General features: G+C 35.8%; 1 protein-coding gene across 8 annotated transcripts in view; it reads right to left on the bottom strand.

The window, feature by feature from the left end:
* The window catches only part of gek (serine/threonine-protein kinase gek), a 736,940-nt gene that overhangs the window by 30,714 nt on the left and 687,017 nt on the right, over positions 1-19,209 (bottom strand). For all 8 annotated transcript variants that reach the window (XM_067151353.2, XM_067151356.2, XM_067151355.2 and 5 more), the window contains one exon: positions 3,161-3,275. In XM_067151353.2, the coding sequence (XP_067007454.2) occupies positions 3,161-3,275 (115 nt within the window). The remainder of the gene's footprint in view (positions 1-3,160; positions 3,276-19,209) is intronic.

Raw genomic sequence — 19,209 nt, 5'->3', positions numbered from 1 at the left:
TAATCTAAATATCGATCTGAACTAACTAATGAACATTTAAGTGAACTTGTTCGAACTGCGCTTACCAATTATCAGTCAGATTTCACAAAACTAACAGCAAAAAATGAACAGCCGAAAAAGCACTTCTCAGAAATAAAATCTCATTTCTAGGTGTGTACCTGAACAATAATGTTCTGTGTAGTGTAGAAAATAAATGTTCCTTCATTTAAAAAACTTGTCTTCATTTTATGAACCATTTTCTAAACATGCTCCCAGTTTTGTCTCCTAATTTTGCAGCTCTCAGAATTAAGGTTAGTGGCCACCCCTATTATATGTTGTAAGTACTACAGAACCTTAAAACCCCAATATTCATTCTGAAATGCCCTGTATATGTTTACTCACATAATATGAGATAGGAGATACAAAATGCCTACATTCTTTTTGATCTTCTGCCTTCTGTGTAGGGTTTCTAAGAGCCATGTGAGCAATTTCTTGTATCTGGGCAATCCACTTTCTTGCTGGCCTTCCCCACGATATTTCACCATTCACCATTTCCTAGACAATGAACTTTTCCAAGTTGTTTCCCTTCAGATAAATTATGTGGCAGAAGAACTGTAAAATCTTCTGATTCACCATGAAGGAGTTTTTTTCCTTTCAATATTCACAGTTCTTTGGTAATGGAGTTATGTGTCCTTTCCTTTATCCATGGGAGCATTTGTCACCAGCACCACATTTTCACTGCATCAATATAATGATGGCCTCTTGCCTTAAGCGGCTATGTTTCACAGCTGTAGAAGAACATGAAGAAAGATGTTTTAGCAAGATGCTGCTTTGTGTAGTGTGTTACATCTCTATCATGCCATATCTTATGAAATTCATACAATGCAGTATGCCAAAGAGCAATTCTCGTCTTGATCACCTTTTTTCTGGACTTCCAGCACTGCCCAGTAATGAGCCTAAATATACCAAACTCATGCACAATTTCCATATCTTTTAACTGCCAAGTGAGTTGTAACTTTCTACTTTTATCAATAATCATCACCTTTGTCTTGCTGAGGTTGATCTCTAGGCCAAGATCTCAACTCTCCTTCTCAATGCATTCTAACAATATGTTAAATTTGTCTTCACTACTTGCAAGCAGGGTGGTTAGTTATTAGTTTGCCACCATCAAAGATTCCTTCCCAGTCATTCACTACTCTCCTCATGATGGGATCACCATATATGTTATAGAGATGAAGTGTCAGGATACATCCTTGTCTCACACCTTTAGAAACTACAAAGTCTTCGGGTAAATTGTCATCCACTTTGTTTTTGACTGTTGTTCTTGTAATGAGGTGAGGTGAGACATTCATTTAACCTAAAAATTGCCATAACTTCATCCAGATAACAAGAGTCAAAAGCATTTTTGTAATCTAAGAAACACAGTAAAACTGGAATACTGACATTTAGGGCTTTTTCAATAAATTGCCACCTATAAAGATCTGTTTCCTCGTTCTCCTTCATTGCAATTTTTTTTTTTTAAATCTTTACAATTGGCTTTACGTTGTACCAACACAGATAGGGCTTATGGCGACGATGGGATAGGAAAGGGCTAGGAGTGGGAAGGAAGTGGCCGTGGCCTTAATTAAAACAGTCCCAGCATTTGCCTGGTGTGAAAATGGGAAACTACGGAAAACCATCTTCAGGACTGCCGATAGTGGGGTTCGAACTCACTATCTCCCGAATACTACATACTGCCTGCACTTAAGCGACTGCAGCTATTGAGCTCGGTAGCTTTTCATTACATAAACCCAGTCTGCTCAATAGGAATGTGATAATGTAAATATGGCTACAAGCGTTAATTCCGTTTTGTTACAGATTGCATGAAATATATCAAAGTCTACTTCACCTATCTCCCTGATCATTTCACAAGAGGTGCCACCACTACCAACAGCTTTGTGATTCCTTAACATCTGAGTAAATTTACTGCCAAGGGTCTTTTGCATTTAGGTGCTCTTAAATGTCAACCATATGCCAGGATTTGATACTGCAACCTTGAAGATAGTATGCAATTACAGTAAACCTTGTTAATTCAAAGTCGTTGGGATGAAACAATTGGATTTCAAATTAACCGCTAACTCGTAATTCAGAAATGCCAACCCTTGCCGCATCACAAAGTATTCTAAGACCCATTAATGTATGCTATCACCTTGATTCACAGTTTAAACTTTTCAGATGCCATGGAAGTAACTATTCCTGAAATGTATCCAACAAGGTGAATTTACATCAATCAAATAATGTACTTGTATAAATCACTGACAAACATAACCTAACACAATGAAAGGAAAACCCCCCACGATTCAAAGATGAGGACAAATCATCCTGGCTCCCCTGTGCAAGTGCTTTATTTTTGAGTTAATGTATTGTTTGCATTTTTAGATGCCTTTTATTTGCATGGAAAGTGCCCAATGCCCTTAAAACATCATGGATTACCAAACTTTCCATCATGGATTACCAAACTTTCCTAAGACGAGGGGAGGAAGTTTCTCACTTCCGTCTGCATTGCAATGCAGTACTGTGACCCGACCCTTGTATGATTTTCCAGCTTGGCATAAGTTTGTTTGGACTCGGCAATATTGTTTGATGCGTATGAATTTACTATATATGAGCCACGCTTTTTCGCCAACTGTTGGCATCGCCAGTGTTTGTGGATTCTGATCTCCGCATACTGGCTGCTACGTGATATTGTGGTGTTCCTTAAAGCACGGAATAAAAAAGAATTATGATTTCACTTGAACTTAGCAACTATGAAGCATACTGTAGACCCACCAAAGTGAGTGAAAGTGCGGAAAGCTACCCCTGCACGTTCCGCATGATGCATTCTATCATGATGCAGAGAAATTTTGAAATAAAATTACCCTTTAAAATACTATTTTTTTAAATGCACAGGCAGTTTCGAATTGAAAGTCTGAATTTCGGTAATAGGACCGATATTGTTTTTCAAATTACAAATTATCCATATTTTGAATTAAGCAATTTAAATAACATGCAAAACCATATGTCATGTTTCTAGGAATGAGAGCTTCTTCGAATTAGGCGGGATTATGAATTAAGCGATTCTGAATTATCGAGGTTCAACTGTACCATTAAAAAAAAAAAAAAAAAACTACACAGCAGATCAAAAGATAAAAGGTCATCATACCATTATGTCCTGAGTAACTCTGAGATGGGCGTTGCATGTGACCAGACATGCGGCGCTGTTCGGAGTGTGAAGGATGACGAGGAGGTGGGTGAGCCATCTTCCCTGGATGGAACAGCTATGTAAACAAAAAGAAAGCAGGATTTAAGTTAGATGACCTCCTCTCTTACAATAATAAGATAATTTTTACTATATAGAAGGTATAATAACAGAGGATTATGATGAATTATATTTTCATGTTTGAAGAAAATACAAGAATAGTATACATCTAATGTCAACTTTCACACACAGTATGGACTTTGTAAAAATTAGGAGAAGGCAACAAGCTGCCTCCTTATACAGGTAAGTCTGCTTAAAGCTCAGTACAGTTGTACTTGAGAAGTCATTGGGAATAACTGGAGTGCAGATGTTTATCCTATGCAACTAGGCAAGTAAGTATCATGGAAAGAGGAGAATCTTGCCAATGATTTAGCCTTCTTAGGCAAGAAAGCTGAAAATGTCACATTATCGGAGATCAGACCTTTATTTTCCTCTTCTCCAGAAAGTTGTGTCTACTGATTCTACTACGATCATCAACCTATTAGTGATTACTGTAACAATAAAGTCTTTTCTTGTTAAGTTGCTTGTTTATAAAGACACTTGCTAGTCAATGATCATGTAATTATGAATGCAACTGATCAGGAAATAGAATCTTATCACCTATATCAATAACTGACTAAATATCGGAAACTTAGAAATGGCTTTAGAAAGAAAATGCAAGCAGGTTTTTAGAATGAAAGGACTATTGATGTGGTGATCATACAAAATTCGATCAAATTTAAACAGGATTTTTGTTCCTGATCATCAACAGTTGGTAGGACTGGCCCCATGTTTGTGCTATGCTTAGGTGGGACCGCTAGGAGTTGAGAGAGCGTGCCGTTAAGATATTTCCTGCTGTTTCATCAATAACACTAATGATGTTGGAGCAACAGGTGCACCCCTCCACTGTGCAAAGCACAATTATAAAATTTCTTGCCCGTGAAGAAGTTACAGCGTCAAGAATTTGCCAGAGATTGACTGCACAGTTCAGTGATCAAACATTGTCAAGGACATGCATTTGTCTGGCATGAAAAGTTCAAGGAAGGATGAGAACGTGTGGAAAATCAGCAACACGATCGCTGTCCTCGGACGAGCATTACAGACGTAAACATTCGTGCGGTTTAAGACATTGTCGACGATCGATGGGCGAGAATATCAGAAATTGCAGAACAAGTCGGAATTACAATAAATTAAGTATATATTTAGGTTCCACCTATTCAATACAAGAATATTTATGTGAGTTACATCACATATTGTTTACAAATGGTACCGGTTTCGACTCCAGATCTGGGTCATCAGCCGATAGTTCCCAAAAAGTGCAAGATACAAAAAATACAAAATCAATGCATAGACACATAACAAGAAGCAAAAAGGCATAACATTAATAGCTAAAAATAATTATTTGTGATGAAAGTTCACATGGAGCTGTATATCATATCAATGTGATGCATTAGGCCGAGGTATTAAAAATCTTTAAAATCTTGATGTGAAGAAAAACATATACAATGATAAATCTTACAAAACATGTGAAAGATAGATGAATCTGGGTCATTAAAACTTTAAAATACATATAACTATTTGTTTTGCTGTGAGGAAATTCAAACACCAGTGTTGATTAATATAAGATGCAGGTTTCAACAACAAATAAGAATCATAGTTGACATTCAACAGTATCTTTAAGATCTATCTCCAAGTAATTCTTGAGGTAGCAAGGTGTTCATGTGAAGGTCATATTTTACTGAACAAAGGTTGTTGTTAGTCCCAGTTTGATGCGGAACCAGAAAGACCTAATGAGAATAAGAGCCAAATTAGGTGTGGAGTAGAATTTAAGGCAAGGGAAAGAACAAGAAAAATAATGTATACACTCACCTTGAGCAGTGTGATGGAAGGCTTGACATGCAGTGAGGGACTGAACTGGGAGATGTGCAAGAGAGCGGAAAGGAAAAGAGAACAGAGTGAGGGAAGGGAAGGGAAGAGAAGGGAGGGACGAGGGAGAGGAGGGGAGGGTGAGACAAGGCGGGACAGAAGGATGGCGTAGTAGGGGTAAATGACGTGGGTAGATACTATGCAAAGTGTGGAAAATCGAACTTGAGTTTAAAGACTTAATACTTTTATAAATAAAGATGAGAAAGTCAAAAAGAATATTTAGTTTCTCTGAAATGTTGTTTAAAATAAAATTAGGATTAAAGTACTGGTCTAGATGTATGAAACAATTTTCGGTTGCATTAAAGGAGATGACCTTTGTCTATTATTTCAAGGATTTTCATGTCCTGTTCTATGTTGGTGAAACTGTGTTTGGAATCATGTATACGTTGTCCTATTGCCGAGAACCTATTATATTTTAAAGTGTTAACATGTTCCGAGTATCTAATAGTAAAACTTCGCCCAGTCTGTCCCGCATACGAAGAACTGCAGTTGTTACATTTAAATCTGTAAGCCCCCGATTTTGAAAACACATCAGATTTGTTGACTGAAATAGAGTTGTGTAAAACTTCTACATTCCTGTTATTGGTTCTAAAAGCTATTTTAATGTTGCTCTTTTTGAAGATGTTGGTGACCTTGTAAACATCCTTATTAAAAGTAAAAGTGGAAAATGCGGAAGCACTGAGTTTTTCTTTTGTTAAAGTGGTCTTGGGGCGGAGTTTGAATTTTCTGATTATCCGATCTGTGAAAAAATTGTTTTAGCCGTTGAATTTAGCAAATACGCAGATAGTATTCAATTAATTTTTTAAGTCTTTCTTAGACATCGGTATGTTTATGCACGAAAAGTAAACAATTTGTAAGTTGCACGTTTGTGTGCTTGCAGGTGCAAAGAATCTTGTTGGATAGTAGACACTGTTTGCGTGGGTTTTCTGAAAATTTTGTAGGATAGAGAAGAAGGGTGTCTGTTAACAGTCAAGCCTAAGAAATTTATACTTTTGTTGGTTTCAGATTCGAGAGTAAATTTACTGTGAGGGTCAATGTTATTGAGGAGAAGCAGCGTAGAAGCCACGTTAGTTAATTTCTTCGTTCATAATTACTAGAATTTCTTATATCTCAAAGTCGGAATCAGTTATGGGAGCTGTCAAGCAATTATCACAAATGACCTACAGTTCCGTAAAGTGTGTTCCAGAAGGATCCGTCGCCTTTTGACCAAAAATCTGAAGTTGAGATGTTTAGAGGTCTGTCAGAGGCTTACAGCAAGGTTTGCGGAAGAAGGTGATGCATTTTTGAGTTGGATTGTCACCTGCGATGAAACATGGGTCCACCACTACACTCCAGAATCTAAACAAGCCAGTAAAGAGTGGCGGAGGAAACGGGAGGCGGCACCAGTGAAAGCCAAGACTCGTCTGTCAGCTGGCAAGGTTCCTGCAACCGGTTTTTTTTTTTTTTTTTTGATCGGCGAGGCATTTTGCTGATTGATTTTCTGCACGAGCGACGCACAATCAATGCTGCTTACTACTGCGAGCTGTTGAACAAGGTGGGGATGCATATCGCCGCAAAAGATGAGACCAACCGATTTGACAGGTCATCCTTCTTCACGACAATGTGCAGCCCCATACTGTAGCTCTAACTGTCTCCAAGCTACAGGAAATGCAATGGACTACGCTTGATCATCCTCCTTACAGCCCGGACTTATCGCCCTGCAATTTCCATTTGTTCGGACCGCTTAACGAAGCTCTAGGAGGGCAACGATTTGAAGATGACGAGAGTGTGGAAGACTTTGTGTGCAACTGGCTGGTGACAATACCCTGTTCTTTTTATGACGAGGGCATCGAAAAGCTGCCCATACGCTGTATTTCCAAAGCAGGAAGCTGTGTGAAAAATATAAATTGTAATTGCCTTGTGTTTTTCAATAAATGAAGTTAAATAAAAAATAAAATCCTCTTTACGTTTGATCTCTTCTGTACAATGAGACTTCCAACATTAACCCGTTCGCGTACCATTTAATTGAACTTTTTTGTGCCTTGGTGTACCATTTATTTTCATGACTTTACATATTATCACCAACACTGAAAAAGCATGCTTTACAGCAACACTATTTATTTCACCAGTTGCGATGTATGAATGATACTCTGGAGTATCAGTTACGTGCTCCCAGTTCCATTCCCTATCATGTAAAATATGATTAGAAGCCGTTGGTGTGGCATCAGTTGTAGGCCTAAAATTCAGTGTAATACTCGACGGCAAAACAGCACTTTGTTCACCCCTATCAGTGCTCACGTCACTGTCACACGAACTATTTTCACTATCTTCACTGCCACTAAATTCTTTGTTGCTTATTTCTATATCAATGTCACTCTCTTCTAAAAATTCCCTTATAATCGCTTTGTCACTCAACTTGGAGGCAGTCATGATTTCGCTTACGATGGGGTTGCTAAGATACAGGTCATTCATTCCACAGAATAACTGCACAGGAGTGCTTATCGAATACATCAATGAAATAAAACAGTGCTTCAATCTGTCAAGAGGTTACCTTGCTAATATCAAATCCTTTCACAAAGGAAACCGGCTAGGAGCGGGTCCGGAGATAAACACTATGCGCAGAAGGAGAGATCCGTCTTTGTACCGGAGTGCGGTTGAGAGCCGGGACGGAGACATCCGTCTTTGTACGGGAATGGGTTAAGCAGAATCTAAACACCAAGGATTTTGCTTCTCAAAAATCCTGCTAGGCTGGTTGCCTAGAAGGGTGACGATGCCACTCGCCTATCGCACTGTCTTAAATGGCTTAAGAAAATGTTTTCTTGCACTCATTATCTTGGGAGGGGTCTGCATATACAGTTTGTATGCCCATTTTAAAGTTAATTTTCAATTTCTGACATGGTTGATGAACCATGCACATGGATCTTTACCTCACAATTCAAGATGGGGTTCCTAACTACACATTCTTCAGTGGTTTTAACTATGTGCAAAATATTAGGTACTTTCAACATGAACTTATAAATAGTAATCCTTTTAGTCCACTTAACATTTAAAACTGAGCATTATCAATGTGGCTAAATTGAAAATTAGCAAAACAAGCTAGGAAGTATGGACATTTTTTCTCTTCCTACAAAGAGAATGACACAACAAAGAAATCTGCAAAAATCACACAATAGCAGAATTAACCCAATATAACTAGAGAAAAGATAAAAAGTTTTCATCCAACGATCTAGGTGTGCAGCCTGCCTGTTAGCTGTGATATTCAATCACTTTATTAAAACAGAAATGCTGATGTAAGAAAGCTAATAAGAGTGAAATATATTGTACCGTTTTCATCGTCCTGATATCGGAATAAAGGATGTCATACGACATTATAAGTTTGCCATGCACGGTAATGAGATCGCGAAGATTGCGTAATTGGGCCATACATCAGAAAAGAACGCATATATTAAGTGAAATAGGCTGTGATTTCGGAATATATATATAATACGAACGTGTAAAAACAAGAAGGCCATGCACGTGACGGCAAAGATGTTTATTTGATGAATTAAATATGCCTAGATCACGGACTGAGACGGAAAGTTATAAAGGATCCATGCGGCCGAGATAAAATAATAGAAGGTTTTTAATATTGTTAAAAAAGAAGAAGTAGATGAACCATAAAAAATTTTGTTACGCAAAACGACGTAAACTTATCCACGAGAAGAAAAGTTAATCCTCGCATAAAGAAGAAGGGAGATATTGTAATTATTACCGGCTGGAGAACCTGCAAAGCGAAGGAATATTTGGATATCACATATATTTGAACGAATATCGTGACGAGCAAGTTGGAAAATACCCGAACTGTAGTCGGAGTATAGACTGAAGGCCGTATGAGAAATCAAGTCGAATTTAACGCAGTATAGGTTGATTAGCTGGACAAAAGAAATTTTTAGAAAGCTAACTTGATAGATTTTACCTGTTAAACTGCCGCAAAGAATTAACCTTGAATTACTGTCCTAATAACCTGAATCTTAGATACAAACTTGATACTCATTCCCAAGAGTATGGACGTGAAATTAATTCCCGCTTTGGAAATGTTTCTTTCATATATGACTGACGGCTACAACATGAGAGGCTAAATCGAAGATGGAGCCGACTGTCCGACGAAATCCGCCCAGCTGTTTCTACTATCCCGGGTCCCAAAACTACAACCTGATGGTGACGTAATGGAGGATGGAGTCGTTCTACGCAATCCTAAGATGACAACATCGAAGCCAAAGCCAGTCATCTAACGTCAGTGATCGCAAGATAAGTTCCAAAGAGTTACTTTATTTTCTTGAAATTAATATGAAGTAAATATAGTAGTTATATTTGTAGTGAACATTGGTATGTTGTTTTTACGTAGTTCTTCGTGATAAAATCTCAGTCGTTGCCATCTTTGCAATGAGATTGTCCTTGTTGACTTATTATTATTATTATTATTATGGGAATAGGTATTTCTTCCAGAGTTTACAATCAATGTCATAATATAGGAATGTTTATAATTGAACAAGGAGAGATTTAGAATGTGATTTTCAACCATTATGGGACTGAAACATCGTATATAAAGAGACATAACCCTAATTTAATATTTTTAAAGAAGATAGTTGATTTCTGAGTAACCAATATCTGTTTGCTGGTACGACGCGATGAAATGTGAGTACATATTAACTTATTTGATTTATATATGTGTTTCATTTTCAGGTTAACGTGTTTATGTGTATTATATATGAAATCTAACCCAAAAGAGTACCGTTGCAGTACATTAATGAGGTGCTAAGATGATTTGCCGTCATGTTGGAAATGATAAATGTTTATGTAGGGGAGTTATGATTTGAGTGGCATGTTAATGTGGATTTATGAATAATTATTCGCTAAGATATGTTTATGGAAATGAATAATGATATATTATGGTAATTAATATTGGTAAATGGAGAGATAGATATGCTTATGGATAATTTTGGCGGTAAATACGGCGTATTACTGGCCGATGGTGATGTTTGACATATGCGGCAAAATATTAATATGGTAATGCGAGATATATTGGGTTAGCGGTACACGAATACAATGAAATACATCGCAGATTTCGTATATGGGTTACCGTAAACTGTCTTCATAGGAAATATCCAAGTAGGAAATAAAAGAAGGGAAACTTGTTGTCTTCATAGATAATATATATCAACGTTGTACTGAATATTATTGGAAGTTTGTTGTCGAGAATGAATTTAATTCATAGAACAATCCCATAATTTAAATCTCTACCACAATTAGATAAAATAGGTTATCAAATGCATTCCTATGGAATTCTTGATACCTGATTGAATATTGGTAAACCATAAAACATGTTATGTATAATTTCTATTTGAACTACGATTATAATTATTCTTTACACGATACCTACATTTAATTTTAAGATGTTATTTGAATATTTTAACCTAATGACATGGTCAAGGTGACCAACATTTCTCATTTAATGAACGATATATATTTGAAATAGCTATTTTGAGCTGATATATATTTGGAACTTACTTGCGATTGCTAACGTTATAACATCGAAAGAAACGCATGATAGTGACAGGATATCAATGTGATAATGATGAAAATAAGCATTTTTTTTTTAAAGAAAAGAAACAAGAACTGATGGACTCAGATTTAACATATTTAATATGAAGATTACTTAGGCTTAGGGACTTAGATTTATTTTTAACCCAAAAATGTTATACTACATTTTCAATTGAAAGAATATGTACTGTCGATTTGTGTAATTAAGAGAATTAATCCTTTATTTTTGTGATGCGCATAATCGTTGCAGGAAGAATAGTTGAATCAGATCGAAGATAGATTAAATTTGAATTTTTTTTATAGAGAGGAGGAAGATAATTGATATTGATAAATATTATCAGATTTTCTTTTATGATTCTAGAATCATGAAATAAATTATAGATTATCCAATTTAGACATTATTTTAGGAGATAGGCTAATATCATTATGATATAAATAATTTTGAATTAATTCATTTTAAAAAATATTTTATTTATTTTCTTTTCTTTTCTTCGAATGATTGGACTTGGAAAACTTGATATTGATTCTGGATGATGAATGGTATCGATAGTAATTTATTGAAAAGGAAATATGGTGTCTCAGTTGATCTCACGTAAAAATAGTATGGTTCGCAGATGCAATTTAATTATCCCTGAGAGGTGTCGCGTGGCAATTTAAGGATTATCATATCAATAAATGTGATAGGAAAAATGAAGGTTACGACATCGCTTAAATTCTATGATGCGGTAACTGTTTATACAAAGAATATTAGAAGCGAGCATAGCTACCGACACATAGCATCATATTTATTATATGCATTGATCCATTTAATGATCTGTAGAAGTAATGGATTGTTGAGGGGAAAATAGCCGGAGCAATTGATAGGTCGCCCAATATGGTGCAAGAAAGAAACCCCCTCAGGATGGTGCATATTAAAAATTGCGCCCAACTTCGGAGCAAAACTGAGGACACCCAGCCTAATTACAAAATAACTCTTGGCGCGCATTTAAAAATGACGCCGCGATGTGAAGCAAAACTCAGGATACCTAGTCCGATGACAAGACAATTAATAGGCGTACAATTTAAAATTGATGTTTATACGTGGTGTAAAAGGGAAAGATATCGCGGGAACGGTTAAAAAAAAATGATGAGCTGTTAAAAAAATCGATTCATCATGAAACAAAACTGAGGATTATTAAAGCAGCGGACATTAAGTTGTCATAACATTTAGATTGAGGATACTCAGGGGCAGTGACAAGATAATTGCAGGATACAGTAAACTGCTGCCCAGCAGTAAAGTAAGATTGAAGATGCCTTAGCTCAAATGTTGAATTGGTATTCACCGTTGGAACATGATTGAGGATACTCGATGTGGGAGTATTTTAGAAAATAATGAAGAAGGATGGCTGAGAAAGATAATAACCAGCAGTGAGGCGAAGAATAGATGATTATTTGAGATCGGATATTTTCAGAAGATACCAAGAAGGAAAGAAGAAGTTGAGAGATAGATAAACAATTCCAGGCTATGGAAGAAAGGTGGAAGAAGAGATGGATAAAAATTATTAAAATAGATTGTATTAATAATTTAAATAATTGATTGGTTAAGATAATTTATAATGTTGTTTTCAATCATTATATTGTATTATGTCAAGATAAGAGTAGATAATAGGGTAGTAATGTAAAAAAAAAAAAGCTTATTTTCGATGTTTTAGATGACTGGGATGGTAGGATGGCTGATTAGCAGGGGAAGTCGGATAGTCGGTTTCAATACTGATTGAGCAATTGATATAATTTTTAGTGAATTTAAGTCATAATTTGGAGAAATTGGAATTTTAAGAAGGTTGGATAATAGTAAACGCAAATATGACGAGTTTGAACCAGCTTCGTTTACAATTTGAGGAATATCAGAAGGAGCAGGGAGAGAAAATGCAAGGACAGGATGAGGAGATAAATAGAATGATAGAGGATGCGGAAAAGGCAAAAAGAGAACAGGAACAGAAATTTAAGGAGACCGAAGAGTTAGGCAAGACAAAGGACGAACAGAAGGGAATAATAGAAATGTTAAAAGAAATGATGAGGAAACAAGAAGAGAAACAGCAAGAAATGATGAGGTAACAAGAAGAAAGACAGAAAGAGCAATTGGAAGAAATATTTGGAAGATTTCGAGAAGAGTACCGACAGAAACAAGAAGAGTGTAATCAGATACAGGAAGAAAGTTATCGGAACCAGATGGAGGAAATGAGGAAAATGGAGAAGAGGCAAGAGGAGATGATTAGAACAGGAATTGGCAAAATTGAAGAAGAAGTTTCCCAGATGAAAACCGGGATAAGCGAACTTCGAACTGAAATGATGGAAAAGATGGAGGATAAAAACAAAGAGATCCATAATGAAATGAATAAAATTAGAGGAGAATTAGCCGAAAATAGAAATTATATCCAGGAATTGAAAGAGGATGAAATTAAGAAGCTAACGGAAAACATGGAGTCGATGAGGGTAGATTCCCAAGAAAAATGGAATCAGTATGAAGAGAAGTTAAAAGACATAAATGAGAACGTAATAACAGCAAATAAAACGCTGGGAGATAATTTTATATTAGCACGTGACCATATTGGTGATGAGATGAAAATTATGAATGAAGAGATGAAGAAGAACAAGAATGAAACGGAGAAAAGAATAATTAGAACGGAGCAGGGAATCGATGAGATGAAGAAAGAAATTCAGAATATTAGAGGTGAAATTCAAACGACAAAATTAGAAATGTCAAAACAGTTGAATGAACAGAGAATCGTAGATATAAATATAAATGACAGGGAAGGAACACCGACAATTTTGGGTGAAACCGATCAGAGCAGTAAGGACGTTATAGTTGGAAATATTGGAAATGGAAGCCCAGCCATTATAAATATTGTAAAAACGTACGATGACAGGCCCAAAAATTTTAGCAATACTGCGGCAATGTCACCAAAGAGGTTCTTGCGAGAAATGGAGGAGTATTTTAAAGAGAATAGAATACCTGACGAAAAGAAACTTAGGATAGTAGAAAAACACTTAGATGTGTACCATTTCATTGCCCTGGTCATTTAGAATCGCGACATTGAAATCGTCATTTGCCGAGAATAGCGGTAAAGTTCCGTAAATCGTGCGGCAGAAAGTTCGAAGTAATGAAATACAAACTAATGGAATCCATGTGGCCGCTAACATAAGGGAAAATATACAGGCAAACGGAATCCAGGTAACCGTGATATAAGAAAAGTTCACTATAAACCAACAATATAGTAATGGGAAGGAGCAGTTCACCTGTGGGAACTAGTTCATTTACTCTCGCTCCCAAGAAAGAACTACTTCATGAACTACTTCACCAACTACTTCAAAATGTTTAACTTTCCCGCTAGACTACTCTGCAACCGCTGAAGTAGTTCGTCAGCGAACAAGTTCTTTCCCATTCCCTTCACACTTGTGAAGTTCTACAGTTCGAGAAGTAGTTCTCGAGAGACGAGTAAACACTTCACAGTTCGTGGGAGTGAAGTAGTTCCCGAGAACTAGTTCGTTCGCGAACTACCCATCACTACAACAGTAGGAACATTCGAAGATCGTAAAAAGGAAGAATATTCACAGAAGATTTCAAGAAGCTACTGTATAAAGAAATAGCAGATTTTAGAGAGAAGATACTAACATTATCGGAAGAATTAACAAAAATACGAAGTCCAAATGTTATATTTCTCGTAAAGATATAGGCTCATAGGCAAATTACACTGCAATTCGTGTTGTTAAAACTGCAATACCGTAGTTGAATTTACGTCATCATATTCTCCTCATAAGATCCTAAAGAATTTAAGAAGGCTTTATAACTATGGAGACCGTGGAATTAATGTTATATTTATCTATGTTTTTCATGCATGTACGTGAAAACGCTGTGATGGCCTGCTAAATGAAGATGGGATTGGCGACAGACGGGAGCCGAACCGGCCGTGCCCGACAACACAAGTCCAGCGATCAAGACTCGGAGATGCCGCAGATATAAACCAGAGATGATCGCCGCATAAGAGGACGAAATTACAGCAGTCCCAGCCCAAAACACAGGCAGAATAAGATAAGTTTAAAAGCTGTATTTTTCAAAAGTAGATATTTGTGTAGTATCATGTAGTAATTTGTTGGTTGTGTTGATGTAAGGAATGGATCGATGTATCTTCGAGAGATGACTTATAAAGATAGTTTCATCGCGAACGTATTGATAATGCTGTTCAGATGAAGGTGTTTGGTAATCTTCAAAAGCAGATAAGAACTTCCATATGTAGGAAATGTCGCATTCGCCAATGAAGCACTATAATAACGTCTTGTCAGTCGATTTTCAAAGAGTTATGCCATAATCAAGCCGTTCAAATGTACTTGGAGTAAGTAAATACCGGTAATGCAGATCGAATCGTAGGTTACCTAGATCATCATTAATACCAACTTATTGCCAAACGTGAATAAATATGGGTTATATTTATACATATATATTTTGACAAATCAAGTGCATATTGTCAGAAATAGATGTTGTCGATCCATAATATTGTAATTTCATTGGGATATGGAATTATTCAAATCGAGCGTTACATTGAATAGATCAAATGAAGTTTATGTATGCGGTGATGTAAGGATATGATGGAAATATGAGATAGGGAGTGCGAATAATAAATAATAGATATCCTTGAATATTTGTTTGGGGAATGATAATAAATGGAAGGTCATTTGAGGAAAGAATCTCACGTATAAGTAATTAATGAGAGTGTATGTAACGTAGTGTAGAATTAAGGTTTTATTTAATGCTTAAAGCGACGTAACCTCGAATAATCTATATGTGACGTATTGGCAAATTGAAGATGGGTTTACAGGATGTTAATGAAGTATGGTCATCGGAAATTAATCTCAATTAACCTACAACTCAGGCTATTATGGCAACCTCAAAGAAAATTTCCACATCCTATTTGATATTTAAGTTGATTTAAGCTGAAACACTAGATTAGTGTCGGCAGATATGAAATTAGTGTCATCGTAATGTTAGCTAATCACTATTAATGGCTTAGGAACTGTCATCTAAGGTATTCCTTGACTTATTACAAACATATAATTGAATTTATTAAGCGGTGCGACATATTATAACCTGAATGCAAAGCTGTTGAGTCTATCTTGGAGATCTTACAGACTTTATAGGTATATTTTTATTATATCTAGTCATGATAAATGATGATTTTTTTTAAATATTAAGATAGGTAGCTATTAAGAGCTACAGACATGAAACATTTCTTATTCTGCGTGAGTTTTTTTTAGATGATAAAATTAGTTGAAGAAAGCCTAGACAGATGATTACTTACCAAAAAAAAAAAATTCTCGGATTCTTAAGTTTGAGACTTTGTAAAATATCAATAACCGAAACTGGATGTTTGTCAGAACTCGACTTTCTGCTGGAATTTCACGAGAATTTGACTTTATTCATGAAAGTTTCACTTTTATTTTACTCTTGTTGTGTCATTTACACAATTTCAAGCTAATTCATTAATCTAATTAATTTATAAATGTCAATATAAAGAACTATACAATTATAATTTTTTTAATAAGAGAATGAGAATACGAAGATAGATTGTAATTCATGAAAAGTCAGGATGAATTCATCAAACAATCTTAATCCATGAAAAATTTTAGAAGAAGAATTATTTGGTAGGATGAGACCATAGGTAATAATGAGGCAGTTTTTTTGATTAATTATCATGGACTTCAAGGACTAGTTCAAGATTTTTTTTTGTTTGGATGAAATACCAATGTACATACAAAATATTTAGAAAACATTTAGCTCATCTGAAAAGATGATATAATTTTGAATAAATATTAATAATTTAGAATTTAAGCGATTTTATATTATTTATAGATTATAAGATTAATTTAAGGTAATATCTTACCTGATGATGGTAACTAATTGAGTTTGAAACCGAGTCTTCGTGACCAAAATATTCCAATCGATGTTCGCATATAATGAAAGGTAGAGAAGGTAATCCCAGTCGGATTCACGGTAAAAAAATGCTGATGTAACTTATTCCCTGAGATATTGTTCGAACATTGAATTTTCTTGATTGCTGAGTAGGACCGAAAGGTGGTATAGGCATTGTAGCACGGCTCTAGATAAATAGTCACCCATAAGAACGGTGCAAGAAAGGAAATTGTTGCCCACTCGTAGAGTTTGAAAGGAGAAAGACGCCGTGGGACTAAGCGTTCGATTCAGGAAAAAGGTAGTTGCCCACTCATGGCAAGAAAATTTTTCCCTATTACGGCTCAGATGCAAATCCGAATTTGTGGTATCAGGCATTTAAGTACACTTTCCACGATTACGATGAGTTCAAGGTCGCATTTCTCAAACGATTTTGTAATCCTGAGATTCAACAAAACCTTAGATTGGAGTTTTATTCGAAAAGATATTCGTCAGTAGGACCAACGAGATTTAGTGACTACTTTTCGTACCAGTTCCATAGGTTCCAGGATCTAGATTCCGCACCCAGCGAATTAGAGGCGATAAAGACAATTCAAAAGCAATTCCCTCCAGAAACTCAAAGATTATTAGCTGCTGCAAATGTGACTTCCGCAATCGAAATGGAAAGCATTTTAAGGCAGTTGGATATGACGTCGAGTCATCCGGCAGCAAGAATCCATAGGAACACAAACAATCAAGAAGAAGTGAACGTTATAAATTGTGAAAACACTCAGAAGAAATCGGTATCCGAGAAAAGAGAAAATGATAGAAGCTCAAGGATAAGAGAAATTAGTGATGATGAGGAGAGGACAGGTGATCGAAACCGATGCAGATGTTGGCAAAATGGGCATGATGGTGGAAAGCAAAATGAAGAGAGACAATTTTTGCCATATCATCGACAGCCTAGCCGATTTAGAAATGAAAGAGAAAGAGGAAGTTACAGACAGAGGCCAATGTATCATGGAGCACCGATGAACAGGTACAATAATAGGGAGAATAGGAACAGACAGTATATACAGGAATTGAGAAAAGAAACTAGAGAAAAGAAAAGATGGGAAGAAGCGATCAGGGATCGAGACATCAATGGAGACATAGAGGGAGCTGAGAGTCAGGAGCTTCAGGAATATAAAAGAAAAGACAGAGAAGGGCAAAAACTGAATCCAGAAGCTCAATCGTATCAAACAGACTCCCAGAGTAAAAAAAAAACGCCAATTTCGATTTAGAGAATAAGAGAGATATTTCGGAAAAATTAGGTAAAAAAATTAAAAGTTGGTATGTACTACAAATTGAGGCTTGGGATATCGATCCGGATGATTTACTAGACGAGTCACAAGAAATTCACAAAGAAAATAAATCGTACTTACCCATTATTACCGCACGAATAAATGGCCTGAAAACACATTGTTTGATTGATTCAGGGGCGAGTAAAAGTGTTATATCAAAAGCGTTATTTGTTGAGGTAAATCAGGAAGGAAAATTGCCAATTATACCAGTTGCACAAATGAAAATAAGAGGGATTATACCAGATAAATCTGTTGAATGTAAAATACAAAATTTAAATGTCAGGATTGGTAGATTTATATTTGAGCACCCATTCATAATTATGAACAAAATTAAGTATAATGTGATTCCTGGGGTGGATTTTCTAATAACAACGGAAATGATAATAGACCTGAAAAATCAGGAAGTAAGATTCCCAATCGTTAAGGAAAATGGAAAGATAACCAAGGAAAGGATAAAGTTAGAGGGAAAAGCAGAAGACACGGAGCATATGAAATTTGAAGCTATTGAAACTCAAAAGTTAATGGAAGAGGAAATACTGTTAAATGAGACTGAGGAAATTGGAAGAAATTATACATAGCTTGGAGAAGATCGTGATAAAAGATGAAGAAAAAGAAGAGTCAGACATTTGGAGAAAGATCGCAGAAACGAAATTGAGTCCTAAAGAGAAACAGAAATTATATTCGATAATAGAAAAGTATTCAGGAATATTTAAGGATAAACCGGGAAAGATTCCGAATTTTAAATATAAAATCATCGTAAATGACTGGACACCATACAAAGGAAGGTTATATGACATAACTGAAAAATATTTCCAGGAAGTGAGAAAGATCATCCAAGAGATGGTAGCTGATGGTATAATCATAAAGACTACTACACCTTATTTGAATCCGTTAGTCATTGTAAAGAAAAGTAACGGAAAACTAAGAATTTGCCTTGACTGTAGAAAGCTGAATGAAAAATTAATACCAGAATATAACCAGGTTCCAAAAATTAAGGAGATAATAAAGAAATTTAAGGGCAAGAAGTATTTTTCAAGTTTAGACTTTACATCTTCGTTTCATCATATACTTTTAGAAGAAAAATCTAGACTTCTAACTGGATTTATGTTTGACAACCAAACATATGCTTATTTTAGGTTGCCCTTTGGATTAAAGAACAGTTGTGCCGTATTAATAAGGGCATTAGATAGGAACCTGCTACCTGACGTGAAAGAGTATGTGACATG

This window comes from Anabrus simplex, chromosome 7 (assembly GCF_040414725.1).
Source record: "Anabrus simplex isolate iqAnaSimp1 chromosome 7, ASM4041472v1, whole genome shotgun sequence".
NCBI classification, from domain to species: domain Eukaryota; kingdom Metazoa; phylum Arthropoda; class Insecta; order Orthoptera; family Tettigoniidae; genus Anabrus; species Anabrus simplex.
Note: the sequence above shows the minus strand (reverse complement) of the source record. Positions and strands in the feature narration are given on the sequence as shown.